Source organism: Morone saxatilis, unplaced genomic scaffold (assembly GCF_004916995.1).
Source record: "Morone saxatilis isolate NCDOM2014 unplaced genomic scaffold, NCSU_SB_2.0 Contig1, whole genome shotgun sequence".
Lineage (NCBI taxonomy): Eukaryota > Metazoa > Chordata > Actinopteri > Moronidae > Morone > Morone saxatilis.
Window position 1 is genome coordinate 15435067 of NW_023339651.1, and position 25362 is coordinate 15460428.

General features: G+C 44.2%; 1 protein-coding gene across 2 annotated transcripts; it reads left to right on the top strand.

The window, feature by feature from the left end:
• The first annotated feature begins 1580 nt into the window (after positions 1-1580).
• On the top strand, positions 1581-24975 carry ep300a (E1A binding protein p300 a). 2 transcript variants are annotated; one of them, XM_035659284.1, is made up of 31 exons: positions 1581-2015; positions 3990-4666; positions 5945-6124; positions 6691-7021; positions 7578-7697; positions 8698-8937; positions 9372-9477; positions 9621-9746; positions 10322-10439; positions 10771-10912; positions 11591-11665; positions 11980-12065; positions 12302-12454; positions 12806-13297; positions 13647-14055; positions 14197-14315; positions 14635-14698; positions 14964-15139; positions 16150-16238; positions 17493-17573; positions 17843-17899; positions 18008-18085; positions 18216-18283; positions 18740-18890; positions 19282-19428; positions 19516-19629; positions 19721-19886; positions 20089-20256; positions 20412-20573; positions 20796-21077; positions 21233-24975. In XM_035659284.1, exons 1-31 carry the CDS (start codon positions 1922-1924, stop codon positions 24428-24430), a joined length of 8469 nt encoding a protein of 2822 aa, XP_035515177.1. In that variant the 5' UTR covers positions 1581-1921; the 3' UTR covers positions 24431-24975. The 2 variants fall into 2 exon arrangements, with proteins under 2 accessions (XP_035515177.1, XP_035515185.1); XM_035659292.1 differs by having other exon boundaries at positions 7578-7691.
• Positions 24976-25362: the final 387 nt, after the last annotated feature.

A 25362-nucleotide genomic window follows, 5' to 3' on the forward strand; every position in this document is an offset into this window, starting at 1 on the left:
ACATGCAGTGTATATTTTATACTCATGTTAGCCATATGATAACTTATATGAGTGTGCATTCCCAAAAGGCCTCAATCAAACAGGTTTAGAAATACAGTTTATATAATGTACGTGAGTCCTTTACTCCTCATTGTGCATCTATAGCTGTAAAATCCCACTCTTTCTAACTGATGACAGCAAACACATTTGGTTTCTTCTTTTACTGCTTATGCCCAACTGGCCAGTTATTAATTAGGAATACTTGATGACATTTCAGATTATTAAAACCATTTCTAATTTCTAGCGCAGATCAGCTTAAAAACATAAAATCATGCTGTATTACAGAGAAATGTTTAAGAAAGTACATGTATTCTCAATTCTACATGTCGTAATTTGATGGAATGATACAGTAATTGAAAATTACATATTTTGTTTAACTAACTCAATATGAGTATAATATTACTCAGATACAGTAAATGTGACAATGTCAGGCAATGTGGGTTTTTTTTAAATCAAACTAATAATGGTTTGCGGAAACTTTGCGAACACTGAAGGTTGATAAATTAAGATTAATTTGTGTGGTGAATAAGACCGAGAATGAATGGGTGTGAAGCCGTTACATCTGCATATTGAGCAGCGTGGGCTAACAGAACCTGTGCTGCTGGGTGAAGTGTAGGTTGAGAGGGAAATGTTGGATTTTTAAACTGGTCATTGCTTTGTAGTTGGAAACCAAGTGGGCAAAAACTATGGGCTGGTTTTGAAAACTTTTCGTGGGGTATATTATTGAATGTGTTCCATAGAAGAAAAAATGAAGGTGAGACTCAAGCAGAAGATTTGCTTTTACAGGATGAATAAAAACTCACAACAAGTGTCAGAGTTAAGGCTGGTGACTGTGTTGGTGCAGGAACAAGACAGGAAGAATCGTTTTTGACTGAGGCTAAATAAGTGAGACTGGCCATGGAGCCAACTTGCAGAGCCAACACCAGGACTGAGGAAATTGCAGTTCTTTGCTGTGTGATAGAGGATTTTCACATTTATGCATAGATACAACATTTACACTAAAGCAAACAAACTAATGATGACAGGATTGGGTCTTAATTGACGTCAGTTATTGAAGAATCAAGTTCCAGATCAAGTCCTTCCAGATATGCATACAGTTTTTGTCTGCTGCACTGGAAGTTATTGTAAATGTTTAATTCAACCTTTTTACTGTTGCAAACTCCATAAGCAGTAAATACTTGCATTTAAGATACCTGTTTGACATAATCCAACTTTAATCTTTGCAACTAAACCTCAGCAAAAAAAAAAAAAAGCAGATGCAAGTTCAGATCGCTGCACGAGTTTCATAATAAATAACTTTTATTTTTATTTTCTCTAACATGCACAGCCCAGCGGATAAGCATTATACTTTATCCACCATTGCAGCTGCACATTTGTCAGCTTTATTTTTTTATTTGCATCCCCTCATCCTTACCCGCTGCCACCAGCAGCACCACCATCACTTCGCAGGCAAACAAGCCTTTTCTGCCCGACATTATCTCCATCCAGACTCCGCTGGAAAGGAGGTTGAAATGACGGATGCAACCATGGGAGAGAGACCGGGGGACAGTTTATTTACATCCGAAGAGGCTGTGTAAGTTTAGAGGGAAGCCGCTGCGTGTGTCTCCCTCTTTACTTTCACCGACCCCCTCCTCCGCTGGCAGAAATTTATAAAGAACAAAAAATCCGACGAGGGAGGGAGGGGGGTTGATATACGCCGAGGCTGAAATCGAGAGGCGAACCCAGGGAAAGAGGAGTAATTTGTACACGGGACTTTCCCCCTCTTAGTCCCCCCAAAGGAGGGGGAAAAGTCGCAATATTGGAAACGAAAAGGAATGAGCTTCTAAGGGCGTGAAAACGTCTGCAATTGTGGATACTTTATATATTTTTATTTCGAAAAAATATGGCCGAGAACGTTCTGGAGGGTGGCCCGCCTTTAGCCAAGAGGCCTAAACTCTCCTCTCCGGCACTTTCCGCCTCCGCCAGCGATGGAAATGGCAAGTATTGTTTTATGATATCGTTTGTTACGGTGTTATACGTTAAGTTTGTTATTTTTCGGCGGCTTGGGTTTACTCGAAAGAGGACGAAGACGCGGGATTACTCCTCTGTTTTTGTCGTAGCTCGCTAACGTTAGCTTGCTCGCAGTGAGTGTGTGTCGGACGTGAAGAGGAGCTCCCCCAGCTAGCTCGCATGCTAACAGCCATTTTAGCCGGAGGTAGCTCTGTTAGCCGACGCTAGCTGACTGACTGCGGGTCCTCCACTGACGGTCCCGTGTCTGTGGGCACTTTAGCCCGACTGATAATAAACTCAACGCCAAGTCAACTTGTGGTAAAGTTTGTGGTGTCTCACAGCTGTGCTACATTGTCAGTCAGCCACAGCGAGTCGCACACAGTTTCCAGGCTTCAAATGTCTCAAACAATCTGTTGTTGCCCCATCATAACTCGGACCCATTCCCAACTAACGCTAGCTGCCGTGGGTAGTGTTCGTGAAAGCAGAGGTTGCCAGCGATGGTGGACAGCCTTGTTGGGGAGCTAATTTTAGGCCCACGGGTCCGGCTGATTGTTAAGCTCAATTTGCCATTGTTGGTGTGTGTTTTCTGTGGATGTCGTGTGACAGCAGCTGGAATAGTGGCCTGCGAACAAAACTGTGGAGCATGGACAGCGCCATGCCCAGCCACTGCGATATTCACCAGCGAGTCAAATTAGCAAGCAAATACCGCTCCGAACACGAAATAGTCACCGAGATTTCAATACTTAATCGTTCCCTCAATCATTATACCACCAACAGCCTCATCTAAGGCTGGCCACTCAGCTAAGGTGGCAGTCAACATCTGTGGAAAGAGACTTTTTCGGTTGAATTATACAGACGTTGCACACATTTGCTTTGCATTGCATGAGGTGTTTTGTGGATCAGATCAGTGCTGCCAGTGCTGGAAGTGATCTGTGTTTGAGGGATGCAGTTTATTGCGCTCAAAGATCATTTATAACATCGGCATGCAGAGTGGTATAAAAAAGCATATGACGAGAAATGTGCGTCTTGCACAGTATTACCTGCGTCTGTGCTTGTGTCTTCAAATACACTTGGCTGCTTATGATTTCAGTCAGTTAATTTCCAAGTTGAGTTGATTAAAGTTGAGGGCTGCAAATGCATATTATTTTCATTGTAGATTAATCAGTCACTCTTTTTAAAAAGTAAAAGAAAAACTAGGGCAAGTGACCTGAGCTGAAAGTGATGTTTTCATAGCTTACTTAGTCTGACCTGCAACCAGAAATCTAAAGTATTCAGTTTGTAGTTATATGAAGCAGAAAAAAAAAACACTTTTGTGATCAGCAATGAGTAAATGTGTAAAACTGAGTTGAACAATTAGTATATGTGTAGCTTACGGTGTTAAAAGTAACATTGGTTTATGGGAGAACAATTCTGTTGTCCATCTGTATATTTGGTGATGTGTGCCTTTTGGTCTTATGTATCTGTCTTGATTGCCTAAGCTGTGTGCTGTCGAACTTAAACTGGGAATGCGTCTCCACCGTCTTGGCTCCATTTTGTGCTTTCTATGAAATGGTCCATTTGTCACCTTGTCTGCACAAACCTGTGTTTGCAACATGTTGAATCACTTTACTGGTCAGGGGTTCTCTGTGCAAGAAGGCCTTGTGGGCGTGTGTTTGCAGGCACCCTGCACACACATAAGTTCTTCTACATCTCACCTGTTGTTTAATACTCTGTTGTGTTGTGCTTAATGGCATGTGATTAATTTCTGATGGGAGAAAATTGATCATACACCTCTAAACAGCTTTTATCAGTTTTTATTGTCAAGCATGCAATTGTATTTTCACCCAGTCATGCTGAAACATGAAGGATTATGCCAGCTTAACATGGCTGTGGCCCTTTTTGTCCTCCTATCACTCTTTCCCTGTTTTGTCTCCCATCTCATTGTCTCCCCTCCTAAACTTTGCATTTCTTTTCCATTTTAGATTTCGGCTCACTGTTTGACTTGGAGCACGATCTCCCAGACGAGCTCATCAGCTCTAATGAACCGGGCCTGATCAATGGTGGGGACCTCAGCCAGTTGCACACCACACTGGGAGCAGGACCTGCAGGAGGCAGCGGAGGGCCAGGGGGAATGGGTCTTGGCCTTGGCCCTGGAGGGGGTCCTGGGGGTGTTGGCGGAGGCCAGGATGCGGTGGCCAAGCACAAACAGCTGTCTGAGCTTTTGCGTTCCGGGGCACCCACCTCAACCCAACAAGGGCACCAAGGAGCCATGGGAAGCCCAGGAGGCCCCACTGCCATGGGGCAACACTTGGCGAACATGAAAGCATCCCCTGGCCAGGGGCCTCCGCAGATGATGGGCCAGGGGCAGCAGCACCTTTCCCCTCAGCAACAGGCCAACATGATGCAGCAGCAACAGAATGCTGCAGCTGGAATGATGGGTGGCATGAACAGGGCCATGATGGGAGCGCAACAGAAAGGCAATAATGGACAGCAGCAGCCCGGCATGATTGGGAACCAAGTGATGAATGGCTCCCCCAGGATGGGCTTTGGGAATCAGGGGATGGGTGGCAACAGCAACCTGTTGGCTGAGACCCTACAGCAGCAGGGAGCTGGGGGCCAGGCCGGGATGAGAGGCCAGCAACCTGGGGCAATGAACAAGGTAATGACTTCTTGAGTTATAGAAATGCTGTACTTTTCCCGTAGACATAGTTTAACATTGCGTATGAACCGTTTTTTAAAGTCTGATCTGTTAATATGGAACAAGAAGGTTCAAGTACTTGCCACTTGTCATTTAGAACTCACATTATCATCTAGGTAATGCTCTAAAGTATTTACTTCTTCCCAAAACCTACCTACCCTAACTTTTAAAAAATAAACAAGGACTAATTTAGGAAAAATGAGCGTATGATTGCAGTAATTAATTAGTGAAGGGCAGCACTTTTTTTTTGTTTGCACATGATTGATGATTTACTGAAGGTCAAGACTGTATGTTTATGTGCAAAACCTATTCACAAATGATATGTTGCTGTTGTTTTCCCTTTAACTTAAGCTTCTTTACTGAACGCTCTAGATTGGTTCTCCACTTTGAAAGGGATGCTATTTTGCCCAATATGTAACCACAGAGTAGTGCTTTGGGTCCATGACCGTATCTATGTATTTTAACAACCACAAGAGATGCAGAGCACGCTTATGCTTGGAACTGAAGTGGCAGGAAACTGCTCTACTTGTGTGATTGACAGTCCCACAGGAGTGACAGTAAGATGTTGCAGTGGCAGGGTGATTCTGCTGAATGAATGCAGCGGAGACACTGATGTTAGAGTTTGAGATCGGAAGCAGTGAGAGTTATCGAAAGCCGTAAAAGAAAAATGCAATGGAAGGAATAAGGAGAGAAACGACACAGGGGTAGTGATTAGGAGGAGATAAGTGATTGAAAAAGTAAAATGAACCCCTTCACTGTGCAGGCAGAAAAAGGGAACTATTCATGTCAGATTGCTGTTACACACTCTGCTGGCTACTGTTACTGCTGTTGATGTTACATTTTGATCTGCATATGTTTTTAGATTTTTCTCACCACGTTCACGTTACATTAGTTGGTCACTTAATTTCGGTTGAGCAAGTGCAAGTGGTAAAAACAGATGATTTAATGTCCTTCTGGGAAATGAAAAGTTCCCTTTAACTTGGCTTTGATGGAGTTCACGTTGTGAGGAAATAACCACATGTCATTCTCATTTAACAGCTTGTGTTGGAAGATTATGTTGCAAACTGTTAGAGCACAAAATACTGTTACATGTGTAGTTCAGATGCTGTCACTGATAACAAAAGTGAGTTATGATCTTCTTACTTGCCTGACGTATCCTACATCACTCTCTTCTACTCTTTATATTTCTTCATCATTCTTAACAACTTCTCTGTGTCGTTTTCCTTTTTTCTCTCTCAGATGGGGATGATGGGAAACCCAGGGGGCCCTTTTGGAGGTCCGTATGCAGGGCAGGGGAATCAAGGTCTTGGAGGTGCAGGGCTGGGCCCTCAGCTCCAGAACAAAGGTCCCATGGCTAACAGCCTGGCCCAGTTCAATGTGGACAAGAAGAGCCAGCCCATGCAAGGAATGGCCACCATGGTAGGAAACAAATACAAACTGACTGAAAAACTGTTTGTGTGTCAGATGCAAGAATGAGCTGTACTATAATTCTTTTACCAAGTTGACAAATTTAAGCATCAATCCTTCCTTTATTTCTGACCTTCTCCCTCCTACCTTTCGTCCCACTGCGTAACTGTTTTACTGCTCTGTTCCCATTTTTTAACTTAACTGTAAATTAAACACCACCTCCTCTCTTTTTATTTTCTTCTTCCTCTCCCCTCCCTACTCCCCGTTACTTTCTACCTAACCTCCCTTCGCCTGTATACTTTCTACATTACCGGTCTCCGTTACTTTTACCGCTACAGCCTCTCTGTTACTTTCTACCACTTACCTCCTCCGTTACTTTCTAGCTACACCTCTGCTGTTACTTTCTACTACAACCTCTCCTGCTTACTTTCTACATTACCGTTCCGTTACTTTCTACTAACTCTCTCGTTCTTTCTACTTGTCTCCTTCCCTTTTTACTCTCTGTTACTTTCTACCTAATCTCCTGGTTATTTCTACCTAACCTCTCTGTTACTTTCTACATTACCTCTCCTCTCCAGGGCTCCCAGCAGTCTCAAACAGGTGTGGGCGGTCCCTCTGGTGCACCTGTGGCAGGGGCCCCAGGTATGGTGCCCAACGCTCAGGCAGGTCTGGTGGGTCCTGGTACCCAGGTTTCAGCAGCATCTGCTGCAGCCGGAGCACCACCCACAGCTGACCCTGAGAAGCGCAAGCTAATCCAGCAGCAACTGGTGCTCCTGCTTCATGCACACAAGTGCCAGCGGCGGGAGCAGGCCAACGGTGAAGTCCGGCAGTGCAACCTTCCCCACTGCCGCACTATGAAGAACGTCCTCAACCACATGACTCACTGCCAGGCTGGCAAGTCCTGTCAGGGTGAGTAGCAGGGATGCTGCATGCCTCTGCACTCTGTGGATAGTGTGATGTGTTTCTGTGACAAGCAGGCTTTTTTACAGAGATATTAAGTTATATTACCTTTTTATACTATAATCAACATCACAGTGATAATTGTGATTTACTTTCTAAAGAGTAGCTCTGCGTTAGACAGATGTCACCGTGCATGTTCAGGGATGAGGTTCACTGTTTACACTCATTTTCTAGGTTGATTAACAACACTGTCTGTCCCTCCTAATGGAGGTATATGTTAACCAATGCAATGGTATAGCTCTTAGGTAAACGGCACAGGAGGCATAAGCTACACAGAAAATACTTGTTTGAAAATTGTTAGTTGTTTTGGGTAATAATAATAAGTTAGTTTAGCACTAGTTTACCAGTTTTCTATGTCCTGTTGAGGCATCTCTAATTTAGTCTTTCATCTTCAACCTTTACCTCACTCTGTTTCATTCTTGTTCTTCTGCCTCTTTCCCCTCCCTCATTCCCTCATATACCTCTGTTTCCCAATTCCTGTCTTTCTGCCCCTTTTCATCCTCAGTTGCTCACTGTGCATCATCAAGGCAGATCATCTCCCATTGGAAGAACTGCACGCGGCATGACTGTCCTGTCTGCCTGCCACTGAAGAATGCTGGGGACAAGAGGAACCCGCAGTGTGAGTGTCTGTATCTGACCAAACAACGCTATACTTTTTCACACTACACTGTACTAACTGATGGGGCTGACCAAAAGATTGTATTTTCATTGTCATCGCAATATGAACATGCGCAGTGAACACATCGCGAAAGACTGCATGAAACGAGATGAGAAAGGAAAAAATATTTTGTATAGGGATGGGTACAGAAACCCGGCATTAAACGAGTCCTGGATCTAAAGACCGTAGTATTAATTACCACACTGCAGCCTCTCTGTTTGCTATTTGTCGAGGCTGAACTTCTCCACATATATACACAGACAAAAACACTCACAAACAGAGCGTAGTCAGCGGACAGACGAGTCCGTGGTGAAGACACTAAAGTGAACGAGTGGCAATAACTCAAAAATTACTCGAGTTGACGACAATTATGTTCGTTACTGTAAGTAAGACTGCTACTGACTGATGTGTTCTTTATTCTTTCTAAACTTCTAAACTTATTTTTTTGATGTTTTAGATTTGTCTCCAGTGAGATGTTTATATATTGACTTTGCGGTTGTAAACACTGCTGCTGCTCTAGAAAGAAAATTAAGTTTAATTTAAAACATTCAATAGTAACCCAGTACTAAATTTAGAGACAACCAGGTTGACATAGGAACTGTAAGCTTATACGCACACTTCAATATTTGTTAATTTATGGCAATCACATCATTGTCATCCTAATATTGAACCATCTAATCGCACATTGTAGGCTTTCCTCAGATCATGCTTACTAATGTTTTATAGTCTTATTGTTATATCGTGATTTTTGTAAATACATTTTTATGATTTTGTGAATATGTTGCTGGATTGGAACCTGCAACCTTGACAGTATTAGTGAGCTAAACATAATCTATAGTGGAGTAATTTGATTTGCAGAATGATTTTTAGCTTAGTTTTGCAGAAATATTCAGTCACAGTTTCTAATGATTAGTCTTTTTTTAAATTCTGTTTGATAGATCAATTTCTTCTTCTTATGTCCTTACAGCTTTACTTGGTGGGGCGGCTGCAGGTCTGGGCAGCTCCCTTGGGGCAGTACCCGGTGGCCAACCAAGTACTCCCAATCTCAACCCACCGAGCCAGATTGATCCCAGCTCCATAGAAAGAGCCTACGCCGCCCTGGGCCTCACCTACCAGGGCAACCAGATCCAGGTTCAGACTGCCCAGCCCAATATGCCCAACCAAGGCCTCCCAGGCCAGGCTGGCATGAGGTCTCTGAACCCAATGGGTGAGTTTGGTGGTATGTTCACTTCCTTCACTCTCCAGGTATTTTCAGGGAAGAAATATACTTCTACCTCTTCCTGATAGCACTGAGAGCATAGTATTTTTTCCAAAGCCCAGACAATACATTTAAACTTAATTTAAGTGTAGTAGTTAATAATTATGTAAAGAGTTAGATGAAATGAAATGGCCTTTCAGTGTTTTATTGCCAGAAGGAACCACCACTACCTACCAGAAGCATTATTCAAAGGGCTCCAGGTTAAAAAATATAGACACCCCATAGACAGTCTGATCAGCACTTCCAAGAATATGCTTTTAATGCCATGTAGATTGAACACATTACAAGGTACATCCCCAAGAACAAGGTATATCACAGTTTTATAATTGGTAGGGGAACACAAGGAATACAAACTTATAATGTCCCGTCCTTTCCATGTGTAGGTGGGAATCCTATGGGAGTCAATGGAGGTGTGGCAGCTCCAACTCAGAGCCAACCATCCAACCTACTGCAGGACACTATGATGCACCTCAATGTGAACAGCCAAGGGTAAGAAGGAACACAAAAACTTAGAAGCACCTACAGTGGCTAAGAGCTTTAGATTTTCATCATTTAACTCCAGACCGGGGCACACACAATCATATTTTTTAAAGAAGTTAATCATTAAAATGATGCCTTCCTATCTCTTCCAGTCTGATGAATGATGCCAGCGGGATCGGCTCCATGCCCACAGCTGGCCCTCCTTCCGCCACAGGCATGAGGAAAAGCTGGCATGAGGACATCACGCAGGACCTACGAAACCACTTGGTACACAAACTGTAAGTATTAAAGAAGATATCCCACATTGCATTTTTGTTTGCGTTGTACATTTATGCCAACAAGAATGGGATCTTGTTGGTGTAGTATGTTAATGCAAGTCATTTTTCCTACAATATGCATATCCAGTGTATGTCTGCTTGGATTTGAAACTTCAGTTAAGCTGGTTGTTTGTGCCTCTCACACATAACTGCTAGTAAAATTAGCAAGTCTTTATAAGCTCTGGCAGAGAATGAAGTTGTACATGAACATGAAGAGATTTATTCTTCCTCTGTGGCAATAAACGTAACACATGGGCCTGCCAATAACTGTACTATATTCAGAGTTTGACAAGATATTTATTGCTGACTAACATTAACTTGACCACAATAAACAGCAGAGCTATGACAAGGCAGTCACACACTGGTAGTTTGCCACTAGCTCAGCTACAACATAGGTATCCATACAGACACTTTATGGGGGGGTCTATGATTAGGGTGTAGGTGCCATATCAACACAAATACAGTAATAATTATGGAATTTTTTACTTTTTTTACTTACTTTTGCTTCAACTCCCTGTTTGTTCTTCCACCCACAGTGTTCAGGCCATCTTTCCGACTCCAGATCCTGCAGCCCTCAAAGACCGTCGAATGGAGAACCTGGTGGCCTATGCCAGAAAAGTTGAGGGAGACATGTATGAGTCAGCTAACAGTAGAGTAAGTTGCACTCTCCTCTAGCTCACTGTTACTCAGAAAAGGAGGGGAAACAGTTGGGAGGTTTGCCTGTAATGTTGCGGCTGTAGCCAGTCATCCATCATAGATTGGTCTCAAAAGTTAATATTTCACAATTCATCTGCCATGGTGGGACGTGGGTGAAAACCTAGTATGAGCCTGATGAATTTGTCATTTTAGTGCAGCTAGTAAAGTCCTTCACGTGCATTATCCTGTTGGTAACTTGCCTTTATTTCCTTGGTTATTTTTTCAGCTGCTCTTTAATGTTTAAGACGTGTACCCTCGTTTTCCTCATTTGTTACACTCTTTTTGACAGGCTGAGTACTATCACCTGCTAGCGGAGAAGATCTATAAGATCCAGAAGGAGCTGGAGGAGAAAAGGAGAACTCGACTCCAGAAGCAGGGTCTAGGCCTTGGGCCTGCCAGCATGGGTCAGCCCCCTACTGGACTGCCTCTAAGTGAGTGGACATGCAGCATATGTAGACTTGGATGAGCTAATGTTAACGCTGGGCTGCAGGCATTCATGTGCATGATAATTTAATCCAGTGGAATGTGACATTCTGACATTTTAGCATTGTTTTGTGTCTCTTACCTCATGCATTGAGATTTTAAGCAAGCCATGATCTTGCAACCTTGGTCAAATAATATTTATTAAACAGTTTAGGTAATTTGTCGTGTCCTACCTGCTGTGAAATGTTATAGTTGATAAGGGGAGTTCATGTGAATCTGATTCGTTCTTTTGTTACTTTTGCCCTGCATTACATTTTTTTTGCACCGGTTAAATTTTGTCATGCTAGGTCTTCTGACTAGAGTAGCTTGTGTCAGCCGTCTCCTCATACTTATGGAGGTACTGTCTGTTTCTTGTGTTGGTTCACATTATACACACATAATTAATAAGTGTTGGACTGATCTTTTTCGAAAGAGGCTCAAACTGCATTTCCATGTATCTCTGCTGAGTCATATGTTGCCACATGAGTCCAAACTAATCTTTCCTAACCAAACAAACAGAAAAAAAGATGACATTCCAGAGTTTGTACAAAACCTCTCCACACATGCTTGGTTGAGGCATTTCCACATCTCACTCTCTTCAGTCAACATTGGATATTGATATTCTTCATCTTTTGTCTCTGTTACAGACGGCCCCCTCCCTGAACCATCAATGGTGCGACCAGCTGGACCAAATCAGATGGTCAACAGGATGCAAGGCCCAGGTAAAGAACCACAGGGAACAAGGATGCATTTTTTAAAAAAATGTTGTACCAGCCCAAATGTTATTTTTAAGCCAAAAACATTGAAACCCTTTTTTACAGGAATGGTTTACTAGTACTAAGACTGGAAGCTTGTAATATTTTTTGCACTGGTGTTGACACTGCATCGTGTTTAGGACACTTCACACTCTGACACAACAACATAAAAACCTTATATTGGACATGTAAAGGAGCTATTTAAGAACTAAATACAATATTTAGTGTGGTTTCAACATAAAATGTCATGTGTTGTATCGTAACAGTCTCTGTTTTGTCAGGTATGAATCAGTTCAATCAGATGGGGATGCAGTCTATGGGACAGAGGTCCACGCCTCCTCTCCCCATGGGAGCATCTGGCAACCAGGTCAGCGCTGAACTCCACATGTATCTCACAGTTTTTAATGTGCTCATGAACACAATGATGAATCCACTAAAGTGTAATGTATCTTTGCTACCAAAGTGTATTGTTTGAAAGGACAGAAGTATGCATATCAAAACACAATTTGAATGGGGAGAAATTCACTGTTGCTGTTGTTGTAGCTCACAAAAATACTACTTTTAACCAGTCAAATGCCCCCCCCCCCCTTTCTATACCTCTAGATGGGAATGGTTGGACCCAGGATGGGGCAGCCCAGTGTGAACCAACTCCAAAACCAGTATCTGTCCCAGGGACAGTTTCCTGGTTCAGGGCCAGGAGTTGCAACAGCTCAGCCTGGGATGGCCCAACCTGGGGCACAGGCAGGCATGCCACAGGTAAGCAGGCCTGAAGTTCTTTTTCATGTTGGTCAGAAATATCTTATTAGTAGATGTGTGGCAAGTTAAGTCTTAATCAAGGACAAAGTGTTGTTAAAAAAGTTTGTGCAGTAAAAATGACTAATATTAAATTGTTGAGGACTTGGTAAACAACTTCTCCTCTTTGGGCATTGTTGTTAAAAAATTGTAGCATCTCAATTTTGTAGTACAACGTATAAATATAGTTTATCCTAAGAGTGACCTTGTCATACATGCTTCATTTTCTTCTTGAACTATACGTTATATTGACTCTATTCCTGTGAACCTTTCCTGTGTGTCTCCCCTCTCTTTACCCTAATCTTCTATCCTAAGACGCAGATGGGCACTCCTCCATCTCTTCCAGTTGCTAGTCCTCTAGCACAACCAGGTTCAGCCAGTGGTCCCGGTAGTGTCTCCGCAGTGGGGCCTATGGGTCCTCAGAGTGTGGGTGGTGGAGGTCCTAACTCAGCTGTTGGAGCCCCTGCTTCCTCAATGACTCCATCTAACACAAACCAGCAGCCCAACTCCATCCCCCATTTGGCAGCCATGCGCGGCAGCTCGCCCTCCCCTGCTCATAGCCGATCTCCTACTCCTCACCAAACACCCCCCAGACTAGCCGGGTCCCAGACCCCACAGCCACATACCCCTAATGCACCACAGCTGGCGCCACCTTCAGTCCCCCAGCAGAATCCACTTAGCCAGGGCCCCGGCTCCAACAAGTCCCTCCAGCAGCAACACATGGGGCCATCTGGTTCGACCACTCCATCTCACCCTGGACTGGCCTCCAGCTCAACGCCGCATAGTGCTCAGCTGCCACGCACTCCAGTCAGTGGGATTTAGCCTTTTACATACCTTTTTAACATTAAGACCAATTGACCTAATTCCACAGATTCCGTCCGCCCTGTAGCAGTAACTACTGTCCTTAAGGCTTATTTTGATATCCTGTTTCTGTAGATATAAGTTAGTCTCACTCATGAGACCAAACATTTTACCATTGCCTCAGTTATTACTAAACTGCATTGTCAGTGTTTGGAGTTTGGCTTTATCTGTTGAGCTGCTCAGAACCTTCTTCTTTTCAGTGTATCCTAACATTTAATTGGTTGTTCACTTTCATGCATCACTATGTTATATTCACTATTTCCATGCACCTGATTGTTTCTATGTTCCTCTCTAGCTGTCACAAAAGGGTTCATTCCCAGGGGACAGTCAGGCCCTGACTCCAGCCTCTGTCAGCAGCCTGGACACGTCCTCCCAGCAGCCACAGTCGGACACTTCCGCCACCAACCTCGACCCCAAGATGGAGATTAAGCAGCAGGATGAGGAGGAGGAAAGTGATACAGGCAGCTGCTCCAAAGGAGGGAAGCTCAGCAACCTCAAAACAGAGGAAAAGCCTGTGAAATTAGAAGTGAAAAAGGAAGCGTGTTCTGGAGAGGGAGGTAAAGGGATTCCCATGGATACATCGACGACAAAACTGTCAGCGGGCATCAAGACAGAAGACAGGAAACCGGAGGTAAAGAAGGAGGTGAAAGTGGAAGAGGAAACATCGGAGACAGCTACGCCACAGGCCCCTGTGAAAAAGAAGAGTATGGAGTTTTTTTATCACCTCCTTGTATATGATTATTGTTGATCTAAATAATAGAGTGGCTTTACATTTTTTGTAATGGATTCCAATGGTGTTTTACCCTTTCATCTCTTTGTCCTCTCTGATCTCTATTTCTTTCCAGTCTTCAAGCCAGAGGAGCTCCGCCAGGCCCTGATGCCCACACTCGAATCCCTCTACAGACAAGATCCAGAGTCTCTGCCTTTCAGAATGCCTGTAGACCCACAACTGCTGTGCATACCTGTATGTATCCCTTCTGAGGTTGATGTGTTTGTTCCTGGCCTTGTTCTAAACTGCGCTGTTTCTGTCAGTGTCCCATGTCTCTGCGTGTGTTCGTCTCCTTGCCTGCTTAATTAAAACTGCCATAGTCTGAATCATCTTTGGTGTAGTTCACTCACTTTTTGAGAACTTGTTGAAATCCAAAATTTCTTGACTGCTGTTGCTTGTGATATACTTACCACAATGTAGTTTCCATAAGGGTTGCTTTACTTGTGTATATAATTGACTCACAAAAGCAATCAAAGCTACTCAGCTTTAATACATGCTCATTGTTTTCTTGAAGGACTACTTTGACATTGTGAAGAACCCCATGGACTTGTCTACTATCAAGCGAAAGCTAGACACAGGTTTGTATTTGTTGCTATATATTACACAATAATAAACTTTTGCCATTGTACTGCACCTTTTGCCATGCTGTATTACAAAGAATAGTGTTCCCTCTCTTTTTTATTTGACACGATGTGCCGATTTGATAATTAATTCTTTAGATTTTTGTTGGAGACCTGTACAATTGGCTTCTAGCCCGTTAATAGGAGATGCTCCAATGAGGCTCTTTTTAGTTTGTATTTTTTTTTCCATTCCATTATCTTATGCTTTGTGTTTTGGTTGTAGGTCAGTACCAGGATCCCTGGCAGTATGTGGATGACATCTGGCTGATGTTCAACAACGCCTGGCTGTACAATCGCAAAACATCCAGAGTCTACAAGTACTGCTCCAAGCTGGCAGAGGTTTTTGAGCAGGAGATTGATCCTGTGATGCAGAGCCTCGGCTACTGTTGCGGGAGGAAGGTGAGACCGAGTGCTACATCTATGGCTAGATGGGTGGAATTGGAAATGTATATTATTTTGTTGTAAAAATCAAGAATAATATTTTGAAGTGAACATGCAGGAATGTTGGTTGAAGGTTATCTTTTGATATGCCTTTGTATGCCATTACACTTGTCAGTACTCTTTGTGTAGGACTGCTCTCCACCTGTAAACTTCAAGTGAACTGAGCCTTCATATGAGATATACTGTGTATGTGTGTGCATTGAGATGTGTCTGTATAGGGTACCTGAATTATGCCTGGAGAAGGGCTGTATGAATGTTTTATGTATGTTTAAGATGCAGAAATTAACTGGCATCATTCACATCTGAAAATGGAAGCAGTGAAGTGGGTTCATAGCTAAATTTGGCCTTTGGCATACCGCCGCCATATCACATTTCAGCTCTCATTAGACTCTGCTATTTTTGGTTTTGCAGACAAATAACAAAACTGATTGGCTCTTATTATGAAAGCATGGCTGAAGGGTTACTTCTGACAATGAGACAAAGCGAAGTAGCTTTTCACGTTACCTTTAATGACTTTTTACAAAACTAAGCCAAACAGAAATGAGCTCAACTCCATTCCACTAGGGGAGTTTTGGGGAGTTATAATGTGGACATCTGTTCATCTGACACAGTAGGGCTCTCACTGTCCTCATTAATATATTTCATTTATTTTTTAATTCACATATTTTGTGATGTTCATGTCTGAGTCGATATTTACATGTTGCTTGTAATCATTTATTTAGCCAACAGGAATTTGGAATATAATCATATCATAACAATACAATTCTAATCCATGTCCATAAACTGCAGGTCTTCTTGGGGAAACCATGTTTATGTTTCACTTTAATTGAATCAAAGTACCAGTAAATGTATATTGTGTGTGTGTGTGTGTTAACCCTTCATTAGCCGAGGTGGGTGTGACTAAAGTTACAATTGTTGATGGTCAGGAGATTAAAATGTTCTTTATCTGTTTGTTTTCTGTCCACCAGTTGGAGTTCTCTCCTCAGACACTGTGCTGCTATGGAAAGCAGCTGTGCACTATTCCACGAGATGCTGCTTACTTCAGCTACCAGAACAGGTATGAAGGGAGGGAAACGTCCGTCTGGTAAAGGAGGAGGGATGACTGGATGGACTAGTTAAAAAGGAAGGGATTATAGTAGAGATTAATTGAGAAAGATGTTGCAGACAGCCTATAAAGAAAGTACATGTCAAACTGACTTACTTAATATGTGCCGCAATGTTGTGTCACCTGATTAATTTTGCGCTTCCCTTCACTTCATGATACTCGTTTTTATACCTCCATATGGTGCTTAATGCACTGGCATTTTAACAGTTGGTCCTCTCTTCTCACATTCTTTAAGTTGTTTTTGGTGTCATTAAACAAATCTATAAATAACACCTCAGCACAGAATGTTTGAAAAAAATAAATGTTACTGTTACACAAATATTACAGAAAATGCTGCACATACAAAGCAAAGAAAATGTTTTGTTCTTTAATTTGTGCATTTGCATAAAATTATCTTTTGAACACTCCACTATCGCACGGTAAAAGTTTATTTTCTTTTAAGAAGCAACAACAATATCTATAAACAAATATCTTGTTTTATTATTGCTCTTCCAACACTATGAGCCATTCCTTGTAAATGTAGCCTTGTAGCTAAATTATTATTTTTTTTATTTCTTCCTGTCTTGAGTTATTGCACACCTATGACAGCCTTGCTGGAATGCGAACGGACTGACTTTAAAATGGACTGCTTGAATGAATGAACAGCTGAGCAGTTGTCTGTGCTTTCTTGTTCACATTTGTTCAGTGTCTGTATTATGTCCTGTGTTGCAACTTCCTGCTCCAGTTCCCTCCTCCCGTTTAGCTCCTGTTGAATCTTCTTCTGCTCTGCTAGCTGTGATGGTGGTTGTTGTTGCTCATCCTCTCATGTCCAAATTGCTAATCTGTGCTCTGCCTCGGCTCTCTGCTGTGTGTTGTCTTGAATGTTCGTCTTGTCTTGTTTCTGGTCCATATGACTGTCTGTCTGTCTTCCCTTCCACTGGCTGTGATATCAACATTGGCTTGCTTTTGCCTTGACCAACCATGCACCTCCAAACCCATCCCCTCACCCTCACCCCTCAAAATCATGACTGGCTGTTGCGATGACGACTTCCTGCTGTCCTGCTCTCCTGCTCTCCTGCGCTCCTACTTCCTGCTTGCTACGCTTGTGGCACCCTACCTTGCCCATGTCCTGTACCAATTGGTGACTGCCCTCCCGTGCGCTGTCTTTGATTGACTGTGCGGTGGGGAACGGTGTAGTTCACCAAAATTTGGGCTTATTGCTAACAGGTACCACTTCTGCGAGAAGTGTTTCAACGAGATCCAGGGAGAGACGGTTTCCCTGGGCGATGACCCCACCCAGCCACAGACGTGAGTATTATTCTATTTAATAAGGAAGGTAGCGCAAGTTACATTTTCTTTTATTTTCCTTTTAAAAGTAATGATCCCAGCATTTATTTTCATGAACTAACTAGCTCCAGTCTTCTTCCAGCCACAGTCCTGATAATATTAGCTATACATTTAACTTTTACAGCAGGGAGAGATGATGTAGCCTCAACAGTTGTGTTTGTATTGTTGTATCTTGACAGTTTCCTCTTGTTGTTCTACAAATCGTCATACTCCCTCTTAATCAATTTCAGATCAATTAACAAGGATCAGTTTGAGAAGAAGAAGAATGACACACTGGACCCTGAACTGTAAGTAGCTCACCAAATGTCAAATCTAAGCATTGGGAAGATTTAATCAAATTTGTTTTGAGGATTTAAATATGTATTTTTTATCTTCATCTTTGTACCTCTTTTCAGGCTTGTTGAATGTATGGACTGTGGACGCAGGATGCATCAGATTTGTGTCTTGCACAATGACACAATCTGGCCATCGGGGTGAGTAGCAGTTTTTATATCCATATATTCTCAAGGTACATGTGAAATTCTTCCTCAAATTTGCTAAGTATAGTTTTTTTTTTTTTTTTTTAATGTAATTCAACCGATTCAACCTTTTTTTCCCCCACAGTTTTGTATGTGACGGGTGCTTAAAGAAGGCAAATAAGACGAGGAAAGAGAACAAGTATTCTGCCAAAAGTAAGTGACAATGCTTCTTGGCCGATACCATTTAATCCCAATGTTCTGTTCCATACTTGTATACCCCTTTCTTGTAGGAAATTGGTGTACTCTACGTGTGTTTAATTGTCATTTTAACTATTAGACTACTGTCACAATTCATCTCTTGTTGTCATTTAGCGACTCAGACTCTAGTCTGAAACTGTAATTCCATATGCATTACTGGTTAACCAAAGAATTACATAAAACCATTACCAAATAAAATTATAGTTCAGTTTAGTTTTCCCCTGACACGCTAACTCGATCACTTTATCTGTTGCTCTATGGCTTTGCACAGTACGTCACAAGTACACCTACATAATACAAGTCTAAACCATGTTTCTAATTGCTTAAAGTTATTTTTCTCTGTTTTTTTTAGTAGTTGTCAAGTTAACAAACTAAAATTAGAAATGCATTGGCTGCCTTTCCCTCCCACAGGGTTGCCCCAGACGAAGTTGGGCTCTTACCTAGAGACGAGGGTGAATGACTTCCTGAAGCGTCAGAACCACCCAGAGTCTGGAGAAGTTACCATTCGCGTCGTCCACGTCTCTGACAAAGTGGTGGAGGTTAAACCAGGCATGAAGTCCAGGTACAAGAACAAGAGACATTGTCAGACTTCAACATGAACATATCCTTGGAGATGCATGTTTTGTTCGCATATAACTGCATTTATTTATTTGGAACCTTGCAGCAAAGTCAAATCTGTATCAGCACAGTCAATGTGTTGAATCATGAAACGTGGCTTCTGTAGTTTAAGAATTTTTGATAATTTTAATGCGGAAGAAATATATATTCTGTTTCTGTTCTGCCAGCAAATGAGAACATGGATACATATTAAATATTATAGTTCTTCAATCTAGCTAAGAATTTGTTGATGTAAAAAGGACAGAGTAATTGTCTAACAGGCTATTAAAGCAGATATTTTTTCAGTTTCTCTATTTTACAGTCAGTAAATTTAGACTTGTGGTTTTTTTCTACAGATTTGTGGACAGTGGAGAGATGTCGGAGTCTTTCCCATACAGGACAAAAGCCCTTTTTGCGTTTGAGGACATTGATGGAGCAGAAGTCTGCTTCTTTGGTATGCATGTTCAAGAGTACGGATCCGACTGCCCTCAGCCCAACCAGAGGTAATGACACAACAAAAAAATAAAAGAGGGCTCTTTTAAAAATAGTCTTTTTTTCAGCTATTAATATTTTCTCTGTCACCCATTCAGGCGAGTATACATCTCCTACCTGGACAGTGTACATTTTTTCCGGCCTCGCAGTCTAAGAACAGCAGTCTACCATGAAGTCCTTATTGGCTACTTGGAGTATGTCAAGAAGTTGGGGTGAGTGCACATTACAAAGATTACTTTTGCTAGTCACTGTTGCTGTAAATGAATTTAGCTTATTTTGTGCTGTCTTGTGTGTTTTCCTCAGGTACGTCACTGGTCACATCTGGGCCTGCCCACCTAGTGAAGGGGACGACTACATCTTCCACTGTCACCCTGCAGATCAGAAGATCCCAAAGCCCAAACGCCTCCAGGAGTGGTACAAGAAGATGTTAGACAAAGCTGTGGCAGAGCGGATAGTGCACGACTACAAGGTAGAGTAGCAGTATTCAACTTTATTCTTATGTGTTGGAGGAATGGTAATTTTTTTTAGATTCCCCCCCCAAAAGGTGTGTGTAGTACAGCCATTGAGCTTAACATTATACAGTGTACATATAATGGTATAGCTGATAGTAATGACAGATTTTTATACTATCCATGCAAAACACTAACGTTATTCTCAATTTACCCCGAAAGGACATCTTCAAGCAGGCAACAGAGGATCGTTTGACCAGTGCCAAGGAGTTGCCTTACTTTGAGGGTGACTTTTGGCCCAATGTGTTGGAGGAGAGCATCAAAGAGCTGGAGCAGGAAGAGGAGGAGAGGAAAAGAGAGGAGAACAGCACGTCCAATGAGAGTATTGATGTAAGAATGCTATGATCTATCACTATGGTCCTTAAGAGTTTACTTAAATGTTTTGCTGTGTGGCAGAGGGGTGGGAAAAAGGTTGAAGAAAGCAAACATTTCTTTTCAGTGTGTGTGTTAACATCATTGATATCCCCCTCTTCTTTCTTGTGCAGGACACAAAAGGTGACAGTAAAAACGCAAAGAAGAAGAACAACAAGAAGACAAGTAAGAACAAGAGCAGCCTGAGCCGAGCCAATAAGAAGAAGCCAGGGATGCCCAATGTCTCCAATGACCTTTCGCAGAAACTCTATGCCACTATGGAAAAACACAAAGAGGTATGAGGAAAAACAAATGATAAAACGTTAATACTTTCTTAAATTCCTGCATCTCATCACTCTCAAGCAACTTATTGAAGGAGTGGAGTAGAAGATAGCTGAATAGTTGACTAAATTATTGACTAGATTTTCCAGATTTTACTAAATTCTAAGGTCAGTGCTAGCACAAAGGCCACATCTCACGTGTTTGTCATCTGTTCGCCTCTCTTTTTCCTCTTCTAGGTGTTCTTTGTGATCCGGCTGATTGCAGGCCCCATGGCAAATGCCTTGCCCCCTATTTCAGACCCAGATCCCCTGATGGCATGTGACCTCATGGATGGCCGTGATGCTTTCCTGACAATTGCCCGGGACAAACACCTTGAGTTTAGCTCGCTGAGGAGATCCAAGTGGAGCTCCATGTGCATGTTGGTGGAGTTACACAACCAAAGCCAGGACCGCTTTGTATACACTTGTAACGAGTGCAAGCACCACGTTGAGACTCGTTTCCACTGTACCGTCTGTGAGGTGAGTTTGGGAAAGATTGTTTTGGTGTATGTATATGTGGTATCAGGTGATGACGAAAGAAAATACATAAATTGGAGCATTTGTTGTCTTACTGTAAAACCTGCTACACATCAGTTCTAAACATTTTGAACTGTCATTCATGCCATCCCTTATAGGATTACGACCTCTGCATCACATGTTACAACACTAAGACCCACGAGCACAAGATGGAGAAGTTAGGCCTTGGTTTGGATGATGAGAGCAGCAACCAGGCTGCCGCTACCACTCAGAGCCCTGGAGACTCGCGTCGCCTCAGCATCCAGCGCTGCATCCAGTCCCTTGTCCATGCCTGCCAGTGTCGAAACGCAAACTGCTCTCTACCGTCCTGCCAGAAGATGAAACGTGTTGTTCAGCACACAAAAAGCTGCAAGAGAAAAACCAATGGTGGCTGCCCCATTTGCAAGCAGCTTATTGCGTTGTGCTGTTACCACGCCAAGCACTGTCAGGAGAACAAGTGCCCAGTCCCGTTCTGCCTAAACATCAAGCACAAGCTCCGCCAGCAGCAGCTGCAGCACCGGCTCCAGCAAGCCCAGATGCTAAGAAGGAGGATGGCCAGCATGCAGAGAGTGGGCCAGCCCACTGCTGGAGGAGGTCCTGGGGGCAATGGCCTGCCCTCTCCGGGAGCCAACAATGGAGCAACTGGCCCTGGTACGCCTACATCTGTGGGCACGCAGCCTCCTACTCCCCAGACACCCACTCAGGGGAACATGCCTGCACTTCCGCAGCAGCAGGGAGTTGGGATGGGTGCAATGGGAGGAATGGGAACTCCAGTCCAGCAACAGCAGGTTCAGCAGCAAGGTGGTACCATGCCCCCTCAACACCATCTCCATCAGTTTCAGCAAGTGGGTGGTGGAGGGGGTATGATGAACTCTCCTCAGCAGCATATGGTGCCTCAGCACCAGCAGCAGCCTCCCAATGTCCAGCACCTCCAGCAACAGCAGCACACTGGTTTGCCTCCTTACAATCCCAGACCCCCTGGAGCCTCTCCTCTCCACCAGTCCCTGGGAAAACCTGGACTGGGTCCAGCTACCCCACCCCAGCAGCAGCAACAACCCAACCAGGGCCAGGGGTCCATGCCTGTTCAAGGCCAGCAGCAAGGGCCCCCTCTGGCTGCTGTAGAGACAGCTCTAAAAATCCAGCGCCTAGCAGAGACCCAGAGACAGATGGCTCAGGCCCAAGCCCAGATTCGTGGCCTGGGACAAGGGGGCATGATACCCCAACATCCTCACCACCAGAACAACCAGGCCCAGATGGGCATGCCCCACATTGGGGCCCAGGGCATGCCCCCCCAGGCTCCGGGAGTTGTTGGCAGGACTATGTTAGACCCACAGCAACAGGGAATGTTAGCAGGGATGCAGCAAGGTGGCCCTCAAGTTCAGCAGCAGCTCCAGCAGGGAGGTGGTGGACAACTTCAGTCAGCAAACCAGCAGTGGGGTGCTGGGGGACCAGCCATTAACTCACAACAACGGCCAGGCATGATGGGCCACATGGCACCACAGCAGCAGCCAGCAGTTGCTCAACAACAGCCGCAGACGATGAATCAGCAACAACCGCAACCAGGAAACCGTGGACTGATGCAGGTAATGGGTGTATCAGGAGGGGCAACAGGGGTTCCGGCTTCGATAGCAAGTGCAGCAGCATCGGGAAACCTACCCCAGGCAGCACTACAAGACCTCCTGAGAACACTGCGCTCTCCAAGCTCCCCCCTTCAACAGCAACAAGTCCTCAACATCCTTCGTTCCAACCCAACCCTTATGGCCGCTTTTATCAGACAGAGAGCAGCCAGGTATCAAGGTGGTCAGGGTGGCCCTGGAGGAGGAGGGCCTCCACCTGGGGGCCCTGGAGGTGTGAGGTTCCAGGGGGCTCCTGGAGGGCTGCCTGGAATAGGAGGACCTGGGGCTAACCAGCTTGGTAACATGGATGGACAACAGCAGGTTAATGTGAACCAGGCAGGACAGCCAGGGATGAACATGGCTCAGGGTGGAGCAGGGGGAGGGAACATGGCCACCATGGCTCAGCTCCAGCAGTTACAACAACAGCAACAACAGCGCCCAATTTTGCCCGGGAATCTACAGCAACAGCAATTGGCTGCATTACAACAACAACAGCAGCAGCAACAGCAGCAGCAGCAGCAACAACAACAACAACAACAACAGGGAGCAATGCAAGCAGGGCAACAAGGCAACATGACTAATATGTCGCCACAGTTCAGAGAGTTGATGAGAAGACATCTGCAGCAGCAGCAACAACAGCAACAGCAGCAGCAGCAGATGGGAAACCATGGACAGTTTCAGCAGCCTCAAGGACTTCAGCAGCAGCAAGGCCAGCAAGGGTTCATGCAGCCTGGTCAGGGACAACCAGGGATACCCCCCTCTTCCCAAGCCCAGCCTGGGGGTGGAGGCGTAGGGGGTCCCCAGCAGCAGCAAGGAGGACCACAGGGTGGGCCAGGACAGCTAGGCCAGCAGCAGGGCTACTCCAACTCCATGGCACAAGTAGCTGCAGTGCTCCAGCAAAGATATCAGATGCAGCAGCAGCAGCAGCAGCAACAGCAGCAGCAAAATTCAATGGGTGGGCTTCAAGGACAAGACGGAGGGCCTGGTGGAAGCACTGGTGGACCAGGAGGACCTCCACTCCAGCCTGGACAAGGCGGACCAGGGCAGGGGCAACAACCGCAAGGTGGAGGGGGTGGTGGGCCCCCACTGGCGCAGACGCCACAAGGCATGCTTCACCAGAACATCCACCAGAGGCTCCTGCAGCAGCAGCACCTTGGTGGGGGCTCTCCAGCCCAGCACAGCAGTCCCATGAGCCCCCAACAGCAGATGGCGCAGTCCCCCCACCCCCATCTCCAAGGACAAGGAGGACTTGGTCCAGCAGGGTCGCTCAGCAGTCAGGTCAGGTCACCTCAGCCCTCGCCAAGGCCGCAGTCGCAACCTCCACACTCCAGCCCATCCCCACGCATGCAGCCCTCCTCCCAACCTCAGCCCCAGCCCTCGCCTCATCGCATTTCCCCGCAGACCCAGACCGGCTCACCACACCCGAGCCACCTAAGCCAACATCACCCCAGTATGGCACCGCCCCAGCCTCCACAACCCCAACAGCAGGCGCTATCCCAGCAGCAACAGCAACCAGGTAGTTCTGTAGATCCCGGTCAGTTCAGCTCAGACCAGAACTCCATCATGTCCCAGCTGAGTGGGATGACAGGGATGCATGGTGGGCAGGGGGGACAGTCGGACATGTTGGGTGGGAATAATAACAGCAGCAACAACAACCAGGAGCTGGGAACGAACATTAACCACAGTTTAGAGCTAATGTAGCCTTGACTCCATACTGTCTGTCTTGATGCTCTGATCAGTTGCCCCAAACGACAAACTGCCATGAAAGGAGAGCGAGGCGGGACTACAGCTTTGGGGTTTTAGAAGTTTTTATTTTTTATTTAAATATTTTTGTGATGTATAAATAAGAACTGAAGCTTCCTTCCTATGGGAGATGCTACATAAATCTTAGAAGTCAATAAATGAATAAATTAAAACAATGGTAAGTTATTGCTGTTAATATATATCTATATATTTTTGCCAATTGTGTACAAAAAGGTGGAAGGGCAGTGTTTCAGGTTGAAGATATTTCTTCCTTAGTCTATGACACAATATTTTTGGGGACTGAGAATTTTGCCTTTTTATGAATATTTTTAAGATTTTAAATGTGGCTAAAAATTAAAGTGAGTTGACACGATGTACCTTTTTTATTGTTCTGTTTTCCTCCTCAAATACCCAGTCATAATTGTATGTATTTTGCAGAGAGTAAGTATATTTTATTTCTGAATTATTCTTTTTTCCCCCTCAATGGATCGTAAAACAAGCATCAACATATCTTCTGTTACAGAAGCCTTCTCCTGGACAGTTTTCACAGAAATGTACATTTTACAACGACTGCAACAATTCAGATGTATAGACTTTATTTTATTTGATGAGGGGGGGGGGCGTTAAATGCATTTAGATTTTGCCAGGTTTCTAGTTTTTTTGTTTGTTTGTTTTTTGACAGCGTTTAAAGGTTGGAATTAAACCTTAACAGTGTTTTGGGGAGTGGGTGACACCGACCATGGGTTTGGTCATATTTTTTTTTCTGCAAACAATGGCCAGATCCGCAGAACAAATACTTGCACCCATGGGCCACCTCTCCACCCTCCATCTTTGGTTCTCCTTTGAATGTGCACACCTTCCTTACCCTGACCCTCACCCGCCCCCCCCCC

Coding starts and splice junctions, on each gene's coding strand:
- ep300a (XM_035659284.1), top strand. CDS start 1,922: ATGGCCGAGAACGTTCTGGAGGGTGGCCCGCCTTTAGCCAAGAGGCCT. Junction 17,900..18,007: donor GACACACTGGACCCTGAACT/GTAAGTAGCTCA, acceptor ACCTCTTTTCAG/GCTTGTTGAATGTATGGACT. Junction 18,284..18,739: donor GAACAAGTATTCTGCCAAAA/GTAAGTGACAAT, acceptor TCCCTCCCACAG/GGTTGCCCCAGACGAAGTTG.